A 10576-nucleotide genomic window follows, 5' to 3' on the forward strand; every position below is an offset into this window, starting at 1 on the left:
CTGGGCTACATGATGAAAAGCTCATCTGAGGAGAACGAGAGACCTCCGAACGCCCCCCACCCCACCCCCGCCCCGGCTTCTCTCTTGTTCGTGTGGCTATTCCTGGTCTTATTAAAAGGCTGTACTGGGGCTGGGGAGAAGGGTCAGTGGGTAGGCGTGCCTGCCGCTCTTACAGAGGACCCGCAAGGTGGGCACTGAATGTTGCTGCCGTGACTCTGTTCTATCACAAACATCACAGTGGCCAGGACCTGGGGACCCGGGCAGCTGGACACATCATCTTATCCTCCCTTGCTCTCTCAATGGCACTGGCAGCCTCCTCGTCTTACCCAATCCTGGGGAAGGGGGGGCAGATCGATAAGGCTCCTTCCTTGTCCTGTCCTCAGCATCTAGTGGGTATGAGCTGGGTGTCACGGCCACAGCTCTGCAGCTGTTTCTGGGATTGTCCCTTGAGGCTCTGTCCACACCTCAAAAGGGACCACAGAGCTCACAGCCCCTGGCCTGAGCCCCCGTTACCGAGAGAAAGGAGGTTGTTGCCAAGGACTCCAGGGGAGTGGACTCGACTCTGGTCCAGACCCAAGGCACCCAGCCCTCCTGGAGACATTGTGTGAGCGGGCTGGGCCTCCAGACACAGCCCCCGCCGCCCCACCCCAGCCAGGGTGGTGCTTGTGTGGGAAGGACTTTTAAGTCCAGAAGCCCACGGACCCCTGATCGGGAGAGACAGAGGGAGCTGGCCACCATGCACAGCTCCTGCAGCCTCTGGGCGACACTGTTCCCACTGCTGCTGCTGACTGCCGCCACGGGCCCCACCTCGGCCCTCACGGAGGGGGAGAAGCAGACCGTGGTGGAGCTTCACAACTTCTACCGTGCCCAGGTGTCTCCTCCAGCGTCAGACATGCTGCAGATGGTGAGTGTGGCCGAGTGCCCACCTCCTGGGGTTGAAGGGGCGCTGGGCACAGCCTACCACAGCCCTCTTTCTCACCCCACTCCTGGTGGGGATGCTCTCTCAGACCCCTTCCTCTGGTCTGTTACCGAGTCCTTTGTGCTGTGTAACGCTGCTCCTCAGAAGCAGCCCATCATGTAGATGAGGAAGCTGAGGCTGGAGGGCCTTGTGCTCAGGCTTAAGCCCTGGCTCCCCACACCAGTGGCCTCCTCCTCGATCTTCCCAAGATGTGATGACCTGGAGGGGGAAGCACTTTGTGGATGCTCTGAAAATCCCCACGGAGGAGAGGGAGAGAGGCAGGGTGAGCCCGGAAAGCAGAGGAGGGAGAGCAGGCTCCAGGCCCACAGTTCAGGTGCTGTCTCCAGCAGGGAGACGCGGGGTTTAGGGCACATTCCGTAACCATGTGGACTCTCGGTTTCTCATTCATACAATGCGGTCGTAAGCACATCCACGGACGTGGGCTGAATCTCCCGCAGGCAGTACTGCATGCAGTGAAATCTGAGGTATCCATATAACAGAAATACAAACTGTCTATACGACAGCGAGGGACATGCACAGGCAACAGGAGCCAGAGGCAGGGTGGTGGCGGCCACTCTGGCAGAAGGGATGTTATCAGAGGACAGGGTTGGGACAGGATGCCTGCTCTGGCTTTAGCTGATAAAGTGGGAGTCCTTCCCTTTCTGTCCCCAAAGACGTCTGACCGGTCCAGCCCCCCACCCCACCCCCAGACACCCTCTGGTGGCCTGGGACCCCTGAGCTAAGAGCCGAGTCACCTGGGAAATGCAGGAGCAAAGTTTAGGTGACAGCCTCAGCTTGTGCCCTGTGGCTTGGTGACTCAGAGGGGAGCCTTTTCCTGACAGGATGGCTGTGAGAAATGCTCACGGCACTGCAGCCATTCTCAACCCCGTTGTCCCGGGCAACCAGGAGCTGCAGACAAATCGGAAGCTGGGATACTGGTTATCAGAGCTGAGGTCCGGACTGGCCACTTCCTATCTGTAGACACTGCACACCCTACTGTCCAGTGTGCACGTTGCCCAGGGTGCCCCCACCTGGCTGGCACCTTGTCATTTAGCCCCATCTCTTTCTCCACCCTCAGCCTGGCTACACGGCCCTCCCAGGCCCCCCTCAGTTGCCTGTGCCACTGACCACAGTGGTCACGTTCTCCAAGTGACTTACAACCACGTGAACTTCATGATTCTTGCTGTTGTTGCTCTGGCCTGGCCCAGTGCCCAGGACTGCTGAATGACAGGTGGATGGACTGGCTTCCAGGGGGAGAGGACCGTGGTTCTTGCAATGCCACAGGCTGAGAAGCCTACAGTGGCGTCCCCATGGGACTTCAGGCATGGCACGGACTCAGTCTGCCAGCTAGAGCTGGGGTGGTTCTGAGCTTGTCTCTCAATCATCAAAAATTGACATCTCTGAAGTACCCACAATACCCAGACTGTGACAGGTGGAGATCACGCTACTGCTGTCTAGAAAGGGCCTGTCTACCCGGGAGCCCTGCAGACCACCCTAGACCCCTGATCCCAGTTTCCACCCCCACTGCCCACTACTGCCCGAGTCCGGCGGACTACCCAAACCTGTGATTTGAAACAAAAATGGCCACAGCAGGAATGGCCAGGTGTTCACCTGGTGAAAGGGCTTGCCAGAGCAAAGCTGACCGCCTGAGTTCCCTCCCTAGAGGCGGTGAGAACCAGAAAGATGTCCTCTGACCTTCCAGCCGTCAGTGAGGCGCACACACACACACACACACACACACACACACACACACACACATCCCTAATAGTACATATATAATTAATTTGAAAGACTGACCAGAGAGAGAAAAGGACTCCCTGAGGTACAGCAGTGGTACCAACCCCAGTTCAGGCTCCCGTGAGGGCTCCGGGCAGCTCTTCCCCAGAGCACTGAGTGGTTGGGAGGTGAGCATGGTCACCCACACTCTTGCTGCTTTTTTGGCTGTCCGGCTCTGGAAGCTGAACAAGAGCCACAGCAGGCATCCATTTCCAGGAAAGGCCAAGGACAGAATTTAATGGGATCCAGGCCTTCCTCCTTAGTCCTTGGGGTCAGATGCCTCCTCCCACGCTCCTCCATCCTCTCCCAGCCAGGGACAGAACCCCAGAGGCGCTCTAAGCAAAACTCTTTCCCAACATCTCACCTGCAATCTCCTGGAGAACATTGACAGGGTCCAACTGCCTTGGCTTAGCCAGGGCTCTGATGACTGGAAGTGAGGGACCTTCAGCGTGCCACACAGAGACAGTTTGCTGGGGAGGAAGGACCGATGAAGGGAGTTGAGCATTTAGGAAGAGCGCCTGCTAGGGAGAGCCTTGGCCGTGGGTGGTGGTGGTGCCCTGTGTTAGCTGCATGGACCAGAACAAACCACCAGTCCTCCGGCATCTCTCTGGACATCTTCAGAGCATCTCCACCCACCCACCACCCCCCCCAGGCTGCACACAACACTCAAAGATCACTGTCAGTCCTCCACCACCCTGTGAGGGGTAAGAGAGGTCCCCCAGGGCCCGCGGTGGCACTCTCCAGACCCCGCCGAAACCCACGGGGAACAGATTCCTGAGAAAAGCCGGGAGTCACCTTGCTAAGGGGTGGGGAGGCCAGCCAATCTCTGGCCCCCTGAGGTTCCAGGACACCCTCAGCCTCCTCTAAGCACCCTCACCTCCCTCCCCTGCCCCGCTTGCTGCCCTGCAGAGGTGGGACGACGATCTAGCCGCCTTCGCCAAGGCCTATGCGCAGAAATGCGTGTGGGGGCACAACAAGGAGCGGGGCCGGCGCGGAGAGAACTTGTTCGCCATCACCGACCAGGGCATGGACGTGCCGCTGGCCGTGGGGAACTGGTATGAGGAGCGGGAGCATTACAACTTCAGCACGGCCACCTGCGATCCCGGCCAGATGTGCGGCCACTACACTCAGGTGACAGGGCCCAAGCCGGAGCGCGGGGGCGGGCCGGAGAAAGGGCAGCCGTCGTGGGACGGTGAGCCCAGGTGTGGGCTGGGGGTGAGGGCTCAGGCCTGCAGGTGTTAGCCAGGCCTCCACTGGTTGGATGAGCCACGTGACGGGGGGGGGGGTGTCCCTTGGGGATCGCCACCAGCAGCCTCAGGATGGGCGGGGCCTGCAGGTGTGGGGTGGGGCCACGTGGGTGGGTGGATAGGGTCTGGACCTCGCGAAGCAGGGGGAGGGCTTCAAGTGATGCGATGTGCCACGTGCGTGCGTTCCGTCTGGACCTCGAGGTGACGAGTTGGAGCCACGTGCACGTTGGTCAGGACGGGCTGGGCTTCTTAGTGTGGGGTGGAGCCACCTGGTCCGGGGGCGGGGCGGGGCGGGGCGGGGCGGGCAGGATCGCCAGGTTTGGGTGGAGCCTCGTGCAGGGCCAGGAGGGGTGGTTCTTAGTTTTTTGGCTCCAGCTAGAGTAGCCCGGCTTTAGAATGGTCCTCTCCTTAGAGCCTCCCTAACGACCTACACAGCACACAGAGCGCAGTCAGAAGCCGCTCAAACTGCCCTCACCGTCATCATCTCTTCAAAAAGGCACATCTTTTGAAAACCTAGGTCACCCCATTTCAGCCTGGTGTCACAGCGCCGGTTTCCTGAATGCGATGACTGTCCTGGGTGACAGTGGACCCTGAGTGGCCCAAAGCATTTGCAGCAGCCGCAGATGCCCCCCACTTACCCCTTTCCTGACACTGTTGCTCTTAGCATTTTTCTTTTTTTCTTTGTTTTGTTTTGTTTTTGGAGACAGGGTTTTTTCAGTGTAACCTTGGCTGTCCTGGGTCTCACTTTGTAGACCAGGCTGGCCTCGAACTCACAGAGATCCGCCTGCCTCTGCCTCTCGGGTGCTGGGATTAAAGGTGTGCGCCATCACCGCGGCACTCTTGGCATTTTTCATGCCTAATTTGCGGTTTCTAATCTGCCAAACTAATAAAGCAAATAGACAAACTTGTTTAATTTTTGCTTTAGAAAAAAAAAAACTCTGTAAGGGGGGGGTGGCTCAGTGGGTAAAGGCAGTCTCCACCAAGGCTGCCTTAGTATTAAAGGAATTGTTTTCTCTTCCCAATGCTTATTGTACAAATGATTACACCAGAAACCAAAGAATAAAAAACAATCCCACCCACATCCCTCCCTCCAGTTTTCAGTGCCCTTTTGAACTGATATTTTTAGCCCTTAATCTTAAGGAAATACTCAGAAGCACCCACCCAAGTCGGGAAGTTTTGAGGTCCCAGGGCCCTAGCTAAGGTGATAGATGATGGGAAAAGTTTCCGTTTGGATTCACTCGTTTGTATACACCCTTGTTTAAAAGGACAGAGTCCTTTAATCCCAGAACTCTCAGGCAGAGGCAGGTGGATCTCTGTGAGTTCGAAGCCAGTCTGGTCTACAAAGCAAGTTCTTGGACAGCCAGGGCTACACAGAGAGACCCTGCCTCAAAAAACAAAAACAAAACAAAACAAAAAACCTCTAGAAAGAGGCCACAGGACAGTGGGCAGGGTGTATCAGAGACCTGGTGACTTCTGTGTTTGGCAGGAGAGGGTAGACAATGCTACCTCCTGCCTCTAGCCCCTGAGCAGTTTTGGCCTAAAACACACAGGTTCAGGGACTTGGAAGGCCAAGGCCACCCACAGAGAGCTGGTGCAGAGCTCCAGGGGAAGGGACTGTGTACCCAGCCCAGAGCTGAGCGGCTGGGTTTGCCCTCCTTTAGGTAATCTGGAGCAAGACCGAGAGGATTGGCTGTGGTTCCCACTTCTGTGAGACGCTCCAGGGAGTGGATGAAGGCAACATCCATTTGCTGGTGTGCAACTATGAACCCCCGTAAGTGCTGAGAGGCCAGAGGCTTGGGAGAGGACAAGGAAGCTGTGGGCTGGTAATGTAGGCATTGAGCCTTCTGGCAACGTGCGGCCCGACGGGAGGTCTAATTTGGTTAGCCAGAGAGGCCAGGGAGCCCGTTGGAGATAACAGCTCCTGGGGATGGACAGGCTGTGCCTCTGGGGACCGTGGGGATGGGTAGGAAGGTGCGGACCTTCCCCTGCAGCCACGCCTTCTCTTCAGGGGGAACGTGAAGGGGCGCAAGCCCTACCGGGAGGGGACTCCTTGCTCCCAGTGCCCCCCTGACTACAGCTGCGAGAACTCTCTCTGTGGTGAGTGGCAGGCCAGAGCTGAGAAGGGATTGGAAGAATGCGACCCTGCCTGGGGGGCGCCTAGAGTCTCAGGACTCCCACCTTGAGAAGCAGGAAATGGGGCTACGGGACGCGACGGTGGGGACCCTCTGCCACTTTCTGCCCTCCCTGCACCGCCACCTTGGCACTTGGTTACCCCAAGTGACGGATTGCATCCTTCCATCCCTACAGAGGGTTGGGAACCGGAGGCCCTGGCTGCCGTGCGAGGGGGCGTGGCTGAGCGGGAAGGTTTGGGCTGGTGGGCGGGGTCTGTGATCGAACAGGCGGGGCCTACCGTGCAGTCCTTAGGAGAGGCTTGGAGAAGGGTGGAGGAGTTGGGTCAATGTCGAGAAGTTACATTACCAGAGGGGCACACCCGCTGCAGAGGAGTGTGGCCTGCGCGTCCCGGTGGGACATTGCGCGGCCGGGTGGAGTCCCGTCTGCAGCACTAATGCTTAGCCTTGCCAAACAGAGCCCACGAGAAACCCGGAAGAGGCGCAGGATTCGCCTCCACGGGTGACCGAGGTCCCTTCCACCCGGGCAACTGAAGCCCCAAGCTCCAGGGAAACCGGTACTCCGTCCCTAGCAACCTCTGAGACTCTACATTTCTCCTCGGTAACAGAGGTCTCGGACTCCCTGGCAACCGAGTCCTCACCTGCGTTAGAAACAAAGGCCCCATCTTCCTTAGCAACGGAAGGCCCCTCCTCCATGGCAACAGAGGCTGAGTCTTTCCCAGCGGAGGTCCCCTCCGTTTCCACCACGCACATCCAGCCCTCACTGAATGAGGGGCCACTTAATTTCCCCACATCAACACATATCCCTGACCCCGAGTCTACGGACAAAGAAGCCAGCAAGTCGAGCGCAACCTCCGTGAGCCCAGAGAAATCTCTGTACCCCACGATGTCCCTGACACAGACAGGAGAGACCCTACCCCAGGCCCAGGTGGAGGCTGAGGTAGAGGCCGAGTTGCCTGAGGTGGTGGCCGAGTTGCCTGTTTCCAGTGAGGTGTTGGGTCCAGTCCAGGAGCATGGTGGTCCGCAGGCCTCACTGGACCACTCGGGCCACCCTGCCTCCAGCTTCCCCAGTGCCTCTGCCTCGGTTAACGCCACAGGCGGACGCACCCTGGCCCTACAGTCACCCTGGACAGGTAAGGCCCGCAGCCCCTACTTCCCTTCCTGGCTCCAGAATGCAGGTATCCTGTGCCGGTACCAGTGGTTGGGGCATGGTAAAGCATGCATGACCTGGAAGATGCTGCCTCCCTGCCTGCTGCCTGCACCTTGCATGGAGTGAGTGGAGAGTCAGTCTGTTTTCAAGCTGAGCCACAGCCCCTTCCTTTCCGCAGGTGCAGAGGACCCTAAAAAGGCCGGCTTGGATTTGAAGCACAGTTCTGGTCATGTATGGGGCCCTTTCCTGGGACTGCTGCTGCTGCCTCCCTTGCTGCTGGCTGGAATATTCTGAAGGGGCCTGGTGAGACTGGCCTCCTGCCTATTCTGGATGCTGTCTCCAAGTTAGAAGCCAGAGGTCCTGGAGAAGGTCCTGCTCTCTGTATGCCCCCTTTCCCTCTCTACTGAGCTGTGCCGGCCCAGTACCCCAGGAATGCTTCTCCACGGGGCGGGGTGGGGGTGGGGTGCCGCCCCTCAGCAGTGTCCTAGTGGCCACACCTGCGAGCCTGGTTTCCTAAGGACAGCGGATCGTAGCCTCCTCGGGAACTTCTTCTTTCTTGAGCGTTCTGAGTCCAGGCGTATCTACAGAGGTGCCCACTCCTTCCCAGGGTCTTCTCCCTGGGAGGTCAGCTGCCTAACTGCTGTGCCCTCCATCCTGTCCCCAGCCCTCAAACAAGATTCTGCCTGGCTAACAGCCCTCTGGAAGGGAAAAGCTGTGGGGTCCAGCTCACCAGAAACTGCGCACCAGGGCCCTTCCTGCCCCTTACAACAGCGTCCCGCAGACTTGGCATGATTCTGAGGATACCTGCCTGCCCCACAGGGTGGAGGTGGGGGTGCCGTCTGCCTGCAGACTCTGGGGCTCCCCATCTCCGAGTGCTCATGTGGCTTGGATGTCAGACCATGAGGGGCAGCTGAAGAACAAGCCCCACCCAAGTGGGGTTCTGTGGGTGGGGAGACAGGGAGCCGGTAACCGAGGTGGCCTTGACTCCTGAATAAAGCCTGTCTAAATCTCTGCTCGCATGAGGTGGAGTGTCATGGGACATCTGCTTCTGCCCCCCTATGCAACTCTCTCCCCACACTCTGGGCCACCCCTTTCCTCCCTGTAACTTCCACTCCACCCAAGGTACACGCGGCCCGGCAGGAAAGAGAAAGAACAGAGGGAAGGCCCAGGCGGGGTTCCTGGCTGGCTCTGCCAACCTCAGAAGTTGTCAGCGGGGCTTATGTAGGTGGCTTCAGGACATTTCCACAAAGATGTGATGCTAGGGCCTGTCCTGGCCACAGGTTTCAAAATGGCCAGGTGTTTGGAGCAGCCCCGAGACAGGGTCCCAGGGCCTAGAAACCTCTCTGGGGATCAGAGTAGAGTGGTCCAGAAGTGCTGTGGGCCAGGAAAACAAGGGTAAAAGGCAACAAATGAGAGGCGGTGACCTGGGGCTAGGGAGGTCCTGGCCGGTACTGACCTATCAAGGCTGTTCCTCTCAATACACTAAGATACAGAGGTCACCATTTAAACTATACAACTGGGGGCCAGTGAGATGGCTCATGGGTAAAGGGGCTTGCAGTCAGGTCAGTGACCTGAGTTCAAGTCCCTGTACCCACATGGTAGAAGACAAAACTGACTCCTACAAGTCCTCCTCCAGCCTCCACTAAGTGCCACGGCACACATGTATCCCACTCCAACATCTTTATTTGGGTGGCTTTTTTCTTTTTGCTTTTTTTGTTTTTGAGATTTTGTTTTTGTTTTTTCTGCTTTTTTTGTTTTTGTTTTACCCACTGGGCCAACTGGTCACCCCCAACTTGATGGGTTTTGGTATATTATAGGACTGTGTAACTATAACTAATACCAACAGTGAACATTTTCATTACCCAAGAAGCACCTTATCCACTGGTCCCCACTCCCACACAACTGCCCTCAGCCCAAAGCAACTGCTCATCTATTTCCTATCTGTAAGTACATTTCCTGTTGCTTCCTTTTTTGTTGGGGGGAGGGGCTCACGCGTCAGAGGACCTCCTCTCCCTCCACCACAGGGGTCAGGCTTGGTAACAAGCATCTGCTAAGCCATTTCAGTCCTCATTTGCCTGTTTTTGACTTTTTTCATATCAATTCTTGACAGATCATGTATTTGTGACTACTTAACATATCTCCAAGGTTCATGCATTCTACAGCATGAATGCTTTCTTTACTACAAAGTTGCATTGTGTGTATGGGCTTGGGTGTGTTGTACTCATGGGTGCATAAGTAATAGCCCAGAGGTCCGTCTTGGGTGTCACTCTAAGGGGCCGTCACCCTCTTTTGTGAGATGGCATCTCTCGAGGACGCTGAAGCTCAATCTGGCTAGGACTGTTAGCCAATCAGTGAGCTTCAGGGACCTGTCTCCACCCTACCCACCCCTGCCCCCAGTGCTAGGGTTACAGACCTGCATCACTGCACCCAGCTTTTATGTGGGTGCTAAGGACCACACTTGGTTTCTCATGCCTATGCAATATGGACTTTACTGGCTGAGGCATCTCCCCAGCCCCAGTTGGGAGAATTTTTCATGAACGCCATTTTGGTCCTTGTCTGTGTAAGTATCTTATGGTGAGAGGGCTGACTTTTTTCAAAGGCCTTTTTCCGTCTCCTGAGCTGGTCATGTGGTCAGAGTATATGACTTTAACATTTGATCTTCAGATGTCAAAGCTGCTGCATTCCTGGGAAGGCCTTTTGCTTGAGCTAGTGTTAGGCGTGAATGGTCAGGGATGGGAGCCTCTGGGCCAAACAGACCCCTCAGAGGCCCAAGCCTATCCTGGTTTCTCTGTGGCTCTTCCTGACTTACCCAGCAGGGGCATCTGCTGGCAGCCTGCAGATCCGTCCATGGAAATGTTTATCAGAGATCAGGAGTATGGGATGAGGGAGGTTTCAGGAGCACAGGGTGTCAGATGGACAGGGAGGGGGACATGTCTGCAGGGACTGAACAGTCTTCAACAGAGGATGAGAGGCCGGCACTCAGAAGCCTTGAGGATCTGAGAGTCTTCGTTCACACGGGGCCGGCAGTGACAAGGGCTGCCGAAGGGACAGTTCAGGCTTCCACTGCCTCCTTAGGAGACAGTCTCAGAAGGCCTGCTGCAGGCCTTCCAATTCTCTCTAAGAATATGCTTATCCAGAAGGGAAGTCACTGCTCCTGCAGGATACTCCCACCCGTCACTCCTCCCCACGGGCAGTGCGGCTCAGTGCCCTGCTCAAGCCACCAAACCTCTTACAGACAGACCCCTGCTCTAGCTCCCAGGATAGGATCTGGGAACAGCAGGGCCTCCTGTGCCGAGTGGTCAGACCAACCACACCC

The 10576-nt window shown here is 56.9% G+C and overlaps 1 protein-coding gene and 1 long non-coding RNA gene across 2 annotated transcripts; one reads left to right on the plus strand and one right to left on the minus strand.

The window, feature by feature from the left end:
• The first annotated feature begins 693 nt into the window (after window positions 1-693).
• Pi16 (peptidase inhibitor 16) lies at window positions 694-7863 on the plus strand. Its single transcript, XM_059282224.1, has 6 exons — window positions 694-904; window positions 3644-3865; window positions 5643-5752; window positions 5990-6078; window positions 6569-7243; window positions 7439-7863. Exons 1-6 carry the CDS (start codon window positions 737-739, stop codon window positions 7552-7554), a joined length of 1380 nt encoding a protein of 459 aa, XP_059138207.1. The 5' UTR covers window positions 694-736; the 3' UTR covers window positions 7555-7863.
• LOC131926671 (uncharacterized) lies at window positions 2996-6752 on the minus strand. The gene is made up of 3 exons (XR_009383538.1): window positions 6392-6752; window positions 4620-4864; window positions 2996-3204 (listed from the first exon to the last, which is right to left on the minus strand). It is a non-coding gene; the product is annotated as an uncharacterized LOC131926671 (long non-coding RNA).
• Window positions 7864-10576: the final 2713 nt, after the last annotated feature.

Source organism: Peromyscus eremicus, chromosome 16_21 (assembly GCF_949786415.1).
Source record: "Peromyscus eremicus chromosome 16_21, PerEre_H2_v1, whole genome shotgun sequence".
Classification (NCBI taxonomy): domain Eukaryota; kingdom Metazoa; phylum Chordata; class Mammalia; order Rodentia; family Cricetidae; genus Peromyscus; species Peromyscus eremicus.

What these genes read in the sequence shown, in the direction of transcription:
- Pi16 (XM_059282224.1), top strand. Translation starts at nt 737, where the DNA reads ATGCACAGCTCCTGCAGCCTCTGGGCGACACTGTTCCCACTGCTGCTG. An exon ending in CTGCGAGAACTCTCTCTGTG is followed by an intron (nt 6,079 to 6,568) that starts GTGAGTGGCAGG and finishes CTTGCCAAACAG; the next exon opens with AGCCCACGAGAAACCCGGAA. An exon ending in CCTACAGTCACCCTGGACAG is followed by an intron (nt 7,244 to 7,438) that starts GTAAGGCCCGCA and finishes TCCTTTCCGCAG; the next exon opens with GTGCAGAGGACCCTAAAAAG.